The following is a 9289-nucleotide window of genomic DNA, read 5'->3' on the forward strand; positions in this document are numbered from 1 at the left end:
TTTTTCCCCAGCGAAGAGTGTACCTGTCTTAGCTGTGAGCCACCAGCTTCTATGGGAGAATGCTGTGGGAGACAGTGTCAAAGGCTTTACTGAAGTCCAGATAGACCACATCCTGGTGATCTGAGCCTTTCCCTCATCCACTAGGCAGGTCACCTGGTCATAGAAGGAGATCAGGTTGGTCAGGCAGGCCTTCCATGAACCAAGACATGCTATCTGAAATGTATCATACCACTCTTAGCCTGCTTTGAAACATCAGGCAGGTGAAGGTCCATGAAGAATAATATTTTTTCATACCTCAGATGAGCACTTTAAGAACTCTGTTTCCTATTCTGCATGAGGAATGGAGCTGTGAGAAATGGATACACAGTTTGAATGAACCTCTTTGCCTTAGAGACTTACCGTGGTAAACAATGTGGAAATGGAGTCAGGGTGGACAGCCTGCTTTAATATCCTCTCTCCTCCAGGATTGTTGCTCTGTTAACGAACAGAGCAGCAGTTAATGAATGTGTCTTCTGTATGTGTGCACCCTGCATGACAGCTTTTTCTTCTTGAAAGTTGAGTTTATAGATCCCTCAAAAGTTAACATATGGAGAAGAAGGTAGTGTGATTCCATGGATGTCAGAATGAAAATTATTTTTATGTTAATGTACTTTTTTTTTTAATTTGTGTGTGTTAAAAAATCCACCTTTATCTCTTTTCCTAGGGCTTGAAATCCTCTGTACAGGATTACAGAGCTGCAACATACATGATAATCTGCCAGATGACTGTAAAAGTGACAGTGGAGACTTCCCTGGTACATTCCCTGATGTTACAGATAAGCAAGACATTATCTAAAGGGCCCTCATTAGTCAGGGATGGGGTGGCGTGCTTGAACCTACTTCTACAAACTCAGAAGGGAGACAAACTTGGGAAAAAGTAAGTCTACATGAATTAAGTTTTCCCACTTTTTAAAAGCTCAGACTGCACTTGGATAATTTTAATTTTTTTAACCTCCTCATTAAAAGATATTTTCCTATCAGAAATTTTGGTAGTTGGCATTTCAAAGGGCTCGAAAGTTTCTTTGGCTTACTTTGAAAATTTGTATACTCGCTACAGCTAAGGAGTCTCAGTGGTGCGAGTCTGTTATCTTTCGGACCCTGTCCTGCCACTTCCCTCAGTAAAGGATTGCTGTCAATGTGCAAAACTGAATCCTGCCAGTAAGAGGTTTTCTTGAAAGTGGGAATCCTGGAAGACAAGCCAGCATAATAATGGTGGTGCAAATCTGAGGTTATTTGAATAGCTGGGAAAAAAGAAGTTCTGTCCCTTCAATGGAAGGGCTTTGAGTTCGTATAGTTTATAACACCTGAAGTGTAAGCGCTTCTATACCACGACTTCTTTGGTCCCACAAGTCAGGTGTTCTTCTGGAAGTACATGTAGTATTTCATTGCCATCAATCTGTCTGCCCTGCCCTGATACAGTTAGCTAGTGCTGTTAACATGCAGTTGAAAATGGTGATGGAAGTCCTGCATGCTAGAGGGAGTTTGCCTGCTGGCAGAGAGATTAGTGTGGGTTTGCGGACAGAAAAAATCTTTGCTGGGATAAGTACAGTGATTACCTTCCAGATACTTGACCACAGTCATAGAAGAGGAAAATGGGTTAAAAGCTAAGGTGTGGGGAACTAAGGACAAGCATGCTTGATGCATTATGCAGCCAGGTGGATGTAAAAGGAAACAAGATGACAGAAACTTTTTATTAGCAGGAAGGGAAATTGCTTCTACTCTCTTTGAGGATCTCTTGTCATTGAGCTGTTATTTCTCCTCCCTTCCTTTTGCTGCCACTGGGTAATAGGATATGCTCCTTGCAATGTGAGGGTATCTCTTCATGCGATTCATGCAAGTATTTTTTCTTGTACTACCAACTTCACAAAAACATAGGTATGTTTGCTGTGCCATTGCAGCAGCTGTGCTCAATGTGACTGACAGTACCCTGTTTTCTTCTTGGATATTAAATGTGCCAATAAACCTCTGGCAATAAGGAAGTGGAACCCTTTGAATCTTTTCAGCATTTGTTTACAAGAGGCTGTTACCTGATGCTGAAAATTGAACCCTTAGGAAGTCTGCATGGTTTGAAAGTGTTGGTAACCCAGATGAGCATACATACTTTTTTTTTTTATTTCCCTGTTCCATTGTGCAGGCCATTTAATTATCTGTGCAAAATCCCAGAACTGGTAACACTTTTGCAAGGCCTTTCAGCAGGCTATGATATCTCTCCTCTTCTGCGTTACCTGTTGCCTCATCTTGTTTGCACTGTCATGAAAAGAGATACGGGTAAGTTAGCGTACATTTTTACATTTTGTTGAGTCTTATGGACAGATGGCTGTGGTCAATATCATAGCTGTGTAATTTTAGTTGCTTCTGCCATTAAAACTGCACCAATACAGGTGAAGACCTGATTGAGCTTTTGTGTGTGTGTTGCTTTTTGGTTTTCCAGGTCCTACAGAGAAGACTATTTTAGGCACTGTTATATCTATATCACTTTGATTTAGATGTTGATTTGCCGTATTTCAGCAGTAACTTAATTTTGATGTATGAAATTTCTGACTCTTAGAGATGTACTGTAGTACTGCAAAATAATTTTTAGGTAGATTACTTGTAGTCCATATGTAGTTTGAGATCTGTGTTTACCTGGTGAATTAAATGTGCCTGGAAACAGTCCAGGACAGCGAGGCTGACTGGCATGCAGTAGTAGCCTGTGTCTGCACTAGTAAGTCTGTTTGCACTGTGGACTTGTAACTGCCAAATCATGGCTGGGAAAGCTCTTTTTTTGAAAAGGGACAGATTCACGTCAGGGAATGCTGTAGGGAGTTCCTGGCACAGGTTTTGGTAGCAGGTCTGGAACGTTCTAAAGCATACTTGAATTTATTGGTAGCAATACAGTCTTTGGCATTTTAATGACATTGGTATAAAGCATTGCTAGCAGCACATGGAGAATTAGTGTTAGTAATCAGTGAACATTGTGGTCTTCAAGTTGTGTGCTTGGTTCACCAGATGATGACACCTGTACAAGCTCTTAACTCCAATCAGTATGAGGGGGTTATTCTCAAACTATTGTTCATCTTTTATGATTATGCGTTGTCCTTAGAGGAACAAGAAGAATCTGAGGAGACAGAGAATCAGATTTACATCACACATCTTGAAGCTATTCTTCAGAGTATACCACTGGAAAAAGATTTAGATCACCTGTTGGCTTCGTGAGTTAACTTTGATTATTTTTCTTCTGCAGTACTACAGTCATTTCTGGTTTAATAACAAACAATTCCTGACAATGGCATTAGCATTATATGAGCATGTTTTTCTGAGTTCGTGAGTTAACTCCAAACCTGGATTTTGAAACTGTAACATTCAGTAATCCAGAAGAGCCATGCTCTTAGCACTTGTGGGAGTACTTGTGGTACAGAGTGAAACTTCAGGTCTGGAACAAATCTGTACTTGCAATAAGTAACGCATATTAATTCTAACCCATTAGCAGTGTGCTTTATAACACTAATGAAAAGTGTACTATCAAAAAAATGGTGGCTTTTTCTTTTGTTTGTGATTTTAGAAAGTTTCTTGAAGAGTTTATCTCCTATGGTACAGAGATTGAATCTAATCCCACCAAAATGGCTGCACTCAATCGAAAGATGCTTCCTCTTATCAGACTTCTTGAGAGAAAGTAAGTTCCATTTTTCTATGATAGACCCACAATCTGTAGAGTGGTGATGTCAGCTATGATCTTGGCTTATTGGGTGTAGTAAGCACAATATTCTTCGCCAAATAAATACAGTAAAAATAACTGACTCCTAATCTTTGTCCAAATTTTATTTTACTGATCTGTCCTTATATATTTTGTTATCACTGTAATACATGGACACAGACCTACTGGCTTTGTACAGCTGTTTGCTGTGTAGCATGACCTTTTCTGCTTATTATTTATCTTAGTGGTCTGCATATCGTTCATCTGTGTTAAGACTTAATGGTTGATTGCCTTTGCAAAGCTACTTAAAATAGCTGGTTCAGCGTGTGCATTCAGCTTTCTTGTATTTCCCTGTATTTCTCTAGTAAATACATGTTCTTCTGTAACGCTCTGTGGAAAATGTTGGGGGTTTTGTCGGTTGGCAGGTATCCTAAAGCCTTAGACTCTGTGTTGGAGAAGCATCTGGAAGATTGCACAGATGAGGCTGACCAAAATCTTTTTCACCAATTTATTTCTCTTTCATTAAGCTGTGGCAAATACAAGGTAAGTAGAAGCTCAGTTTGTGATCCTAGCTCTTAATCTGGTTATACTGTCAGAAGGCTGATATTTTGGCAAAGTTCTGCTCTCTCTTCCTCTTTCTAAACAAAATCTCTACCATTCCCACGAAAAAAAACCACCACACCAAAAACCCAAAACCCCCAACTTACTTAAATGTGGTTTTTTGGGGGGGCTTGATCAAAACTGTGGTAAAATCAAAACCCATCAGATCTTTTAAGTTCGTGTTTATCATGAACAGTCATGAGTATGAGCTTTTTTTAATGGTTAAAATTTATACGTTTCCATCTGCCCCGATTGCTATCAGTAATTTTTTTCCTGAGGAACCTGGCCACTACGTATACTGTAGTGGTCGATAAGGACAACATGGTGGTGCCCAGCAAGGCCTCATCTTACTTAAAGATTTTGTCAGTGTCAGAGGTGTCTGTTTTGGGAAAGTTGACAAAAACTTTATCACAGTTGAGAGAAGGTGGCTAGTCCTTTTTGTTGCATTGATTTTATGAATGTTTACAGTCAGTAACGTGGAAGAATAGAGTGACTACAGAGTTCTTCCTGTGCCATTTCTGAAGAGCAATTGAAACTCAGCCTAGCACAGAATAACCATGAGTGCAACAGATCTGTCCGAGGAATTTATTATAAGAGATGGTTAGTATTACGACTGTTATTTGCAATGATTGAAAGACTGAAAGCACTTGGGACAAGATGCTAAACTACATAAAGAAGTGCTTCATGTATTTTTGTACTGATTTAATGAAGGCACAGATTCTGTGACTGAATAACAAGTGGATTAACAGAAAAACAAGGCATGCAGAACAAAGGCATATGACTGTCTTCTAGCCTTTACAGTTCCTGAGATAAGTGCACACAATTGGACTGGCAGGGATGCCTTTTTAACAGTTTCTATCTGTGCTCTGTCACACTGACATTGTCACTAGAGCTTTCTCAGAATCCTTAGATAAGTGTAGTACTTTTCTAGGACAAAAAGGTGTCCGTGGCTTACTGTACTTTTCAAGCTATATTCCAAAAACTGTCTGCCAAAGTGAAGAAGACCAAATTTGAAACAGTTACACAACATCATTGTTCTGTAATTGACACTTTTTGGGTCTGAATTGTACAGGTTTTCTTCTGGTACAAAAAAATTGCTGAAAGAATTTCTCCTGTTATCCTTCTATATACTTACAATATTTTTAACGTGCAATGAGTCACTTTGAAATCTGTATTTCAGTTTCTGGAAGATTCTGATACCTCCCTTCTGCTTAGTTTGAATCATCCTCAGCCAGCTGTGCGGGTCCTGGCTCTTCAGCATTTGAAAGATGTTGTTGAAACGACAAAGGTTTGTGTCCTGAATCTCTCACTTACAGAATTGACTTAACTTATAACGTCTTCGAAAAGCTGTTTGCCAGACATACCAGTTGAAGATGAGTGGTGCGTTAAACTATGTATATGTCATCCTCACTGTTTTTCATGGTGTTTTCAGTAGGCTTCTGTCACCGTTTCCCCCTATTCTGGAGTCTGGATGTAGTTCTTTTTTATTAAGCTGCTTGTAGTCTAAGATAAAATCTAAGTTAACAGATACTTCTGTTTTTCTTTCTTTTGCTGTTGAAAGTTAGTCTGCCTGTTATTTGAGGTTTAGTTTAGATGATGCTACTGCTTTTCTTCTATGACGATTCAGGTATTTCATTAAAAGCCTGTAAATTGTGCTACCAATAAATGATTTTTTTTCTTTTGGCTCTTTTTTTCCTTTATTTTTTCAGGAAGGCTTTGATCAGTCTTTCATAGAAGAAGCAATTTTTGGTCGGCTCAAGGATGACAACAGAGATGTTGTAATGTCTGCTCTCAGTTCTCTGGAGGTATGTGTGTATCTTTTGATAAGTCAGGTGAGATTTTAGCTGGTCTTGAATACGTGTGTCTGGAATGTATTCTTTGTAATTGCCCTTCTTCTACTCATGTCCTTAGTGTACGGCTTGAGTCCTTTAACAGGGTGAAGCAGCACAAATTTAGGAGGCTTGTGGTGTTTACCTCCTTGCAATTCCCCCTCAAATTTCTGCTTCCTGATCTTTCCCAAAGTGTTTGCAGTTAACGTGAACTTATTGATCTTTTTTTATGTAGCTACTATAGCATATTTTGATCTTTGATTATTATTTGAAGTGTGCTTCCTGCTTATCCTTACATTTTTCTGTGAGAACGCAAGCCATGTCATCTGCCTTTTGGATGGAAAATGGTGCAGTGACAAGTCATTACGCTAGCGAGAAGTGCTCAGTTGAGTTTTTCCATGAGAGTCATTTGATCAGTTGATAGTGGCACAGTACTAAACTCCAGCTCAGGTTTACTGGACAGGACTCTGGTATGCATTGTACTGATTGTTTCCAGCTAGAGTAACAGTCTGTCTTTATTGCTTCTGCTAGTAGTAGTGGAGAATATTATTAGCAGTAGTATAATTGGTCTTGTGTGTTCATTCATTCTCAATCACTAAAAAATAGGAATAGAAGCACAAGTGCTTCTTTAAACTTCAGTATTTTTCATTAATGAGCCTTATATTTTTGTCATACAGATGCTATGTAAAGTAAAAGCAATTCTTATTTAATTATAAAGTGTTTTGCTTACTGTTTATCAATTTTACCAAACATTTCTGCACTCGATAAGTTCCCCATACGTCAGTGTATCAAGAGGGCATACTGGGCAGCCTTATAACTTCTGTTTACCCTGGTAATATTTTTATTACATGATCATCAATAGGAATGCAATTAGTGATGTTTGATCCCTGTTTCCACTTCGTATAGCAGATGCATTTTCCATTATGATATGGTAAATTATTTTGTATTTTATTATACTTTAATTTCTTTTTCTTGATTACTTTTCAGATTTTCAGGGAACGAGTCAATCCAGAAGTAGTAGTATCAAGTCTTTTAAACATCTTCCAGAGAGCTGATCTTTCAAAGGACGGGAAGTGGTATGTTTGTGCCTTTTTTCAGTTTATATTCTTTCTGTATAAATTAAATTTTAAAAATGTAACTCTAAAGAATACTTTAAAACCTGTTTTTCACTTCAAATACTTTTTGTTATGCTATATCTATGCTGAGTTACAAGAGAAATGTTCAATTATTTGCATACCATTTCCCATGAGGTCCTTATTTGTTCTCAGTGCTATTTGGATTCAGAAAATCACCATGGAAAATGGAGAACAAATCAAAGAAATGTTGCTAGTATGATTGAGGAATGGCTTTTGAACATCACTTGTTCTCTTTTAGGTACAAGGTTCTGGAGCGAGCAATAAAAATTTTAGTCAAAGAGGAGATTTTGAAAGAGAAAAAAGAACTACTAGATGAAGCAGTAATGCGGTTGTTACCTTTTATGGTAATCACTAATGCGAATTCAAAATCTTCAGATTGGAAAATGGCTGTTTGTCTGTCAGAATCTGATCTCTGCTCCTTACACTCTTTACTGAAAGGTTGGCCAGAAGGTAAAGCATTAATTGTAACTGATTCGGTAAAAGAAAAACTGTGACAATTTAGGACGTCATGCTTATTGAACCTAAACACTTACTGAAGGAGACTGGCTGTCATTGACAAGCTATCATGCTATGAGCACGAATAGAGTTGCTTAAAAAGCTCTTTGAAAAGATGAAGAAATTGTCTAGTATGTTTCTGACTGTTTCTAAATATTATTGAGCCACCACTGTTTTAATATGTGATTTTTATACCTAGATTGTCTGGTTATTATTGTTTTCTTTGGAATAGCTCTTGAAGAGGCAATTAAAGCTAGCAAGTCTGCAGAGCTGATTGGAGTGGCCAACAAGAAAATGATTCTGCTGTTTTCAAAAAACATGACTTCAGGGGACCCCTCCTTACTATTGCAAATGGTATGTGTACCATGTTACCCTAACCTTAGAAGATCTTACTTTCCAGGTGGTCACTGTAGTAGAACAAATGTGATATAGGAGAACTTTGTACGTGCACTTCTTAGCATTAGTGTGCCATCATCGAGCTGCTAGGCAAATATATATATATACACACATATATATATAATAACAATCCCCAATACAATCTAGATAAAACAGATTTCTACCTTAACATAAGGAAAAGAAGAAGCAAAGCTATTACCTATTTGACAAATTATTAGTGTAACTAAATTCCAGGAATTCTTAGTTTCCTGAAAAAAAATTCTAGAGAATAAACAAGTATACCTGTGGGTAGTTCATAGAAACAGATGTTTGTGCATTCCCAGATTCCGAAGAGTACAATTACAGCAGTAATTTGTTACTGATGATAGAAGGTAACAAGGATTTAATTGGACATGCAAATGAAACACGGTGTGAAGTCATGGTGAAGTCCCACTGTCTTACAGACTTTCTGTTGTTGTTTTTCCTCCACTCCCTTTTCTAAGGTTGATGATCTGATACTCGTTGCTGAAACGGAATCTGACAGCGTAAGACAGAAAGTAACTACTCATATAATTGGCTCAGTGCTTGTTCAGTGCTGCTGCAATACACAGATGAAGGAAAGTTATTTTTCAATGGCTATCAGAGTCTTCCGTTTCTTGGATAAAAAAATAAAAAATTGCAGAGCTTGTGACCCTGCAGAGGTAAGATGTAAACAGTTTGGAGAGGGCATTTTCTTTGTAACGGAGGAATCTTTTTTTTGTTGGAGGTTCAGAAACCTTGAGAAGGACTGATTATCTCGCCTCATTTCTTTTCAAAGCAAAAACACACACTTGGCATCAGTATTAGAAGCTGCCATTAAGAATTGCTCTTACATTTTACCCCTCTAGTGAGTCTGCATTAAAAAATTAAGAACTCCAGAGCTTTAGGCTAGCATCCCACCAGCTGATTTAATGTTCCAGTGCTGTGGGCTTGGCACAAAGTTTGGGGCATTTCTGCCAGCTACGCTGTGGCATCATGTGGTGTCATTGTTCGGCTTAGGAATATCAGGGGTTTTAGTCATTGAGTAAAGGTTTTGCTGGCTTGTTCAATGGGGGAAAGAAGGAAATGCAGTTGAGTATGAAAAAGAGCTTATGCTAAGAGCGG

At 38.2% G+C, this 9289-nt stretch overlaps 1 protein-coding gene across 1 annotated transcript in view; it reads left to right on the forward strand.

Annotated features, from left to right (window-relative positions):
* Positions 1–703: 703 nt before the first annotated feature.
* The window catches only part of HEATR1 (HEAT repeat containing 1), a gene marked incomplete at its 5' end in the record, with an annotated part of 33916 nt that continues 25330 nt past the window's right edge, over positions 704–9289 (forward strand). The window contains 11 exons of the mRNA XM_009583524.1: positions 704–915; positions 2173–2306; positions 3121–3229; positions 3580–3690; positions 4137–4254; positions 5492–5599; positions 6021–6116; positions 7128–7216; positions 7515–7726; positions 8004–8125; positions 8650–8847. Coding sequence (XP_009581819.1) covers positions 704–915; positions 2173–2306; positions 3121–3229; positions 3580–3690; positions 4137–4254; positions 5492–5599; positions 6021–6116; positions 7128–7216; positions 7515–7726; positions 8004–8125; positions 8650–8847 — 1509 coding nt within the window. The remainder of the gene's footprint in view (positions 916–2172; positions 2307–3120; positions 3230–3579; positions 3691–4136; positions 4255–5491; positions 5600–6020; positions 6117–7127; positions 7217–7514; positions 7727–8003; positions 8126–8649; positions 8848–9289) is intronic.

The sequence above is a fragment of the Fulmarus glacialis genome, unplaced genomic scaffold (assembly GCF_000690835.1).
Source record: "Fulmarus glacialis isolate BGI_N327 unplaced genomic scaffold, ASM69083v1 scaffold17440, whole genome shotgun sequence".
Taxonomy (NCBI): Eukaryota; Metazoa; Chordata; class Aves; order Procellariiformes; family Procellariidae; genus Fulmarus; species Fulmarus glacialis.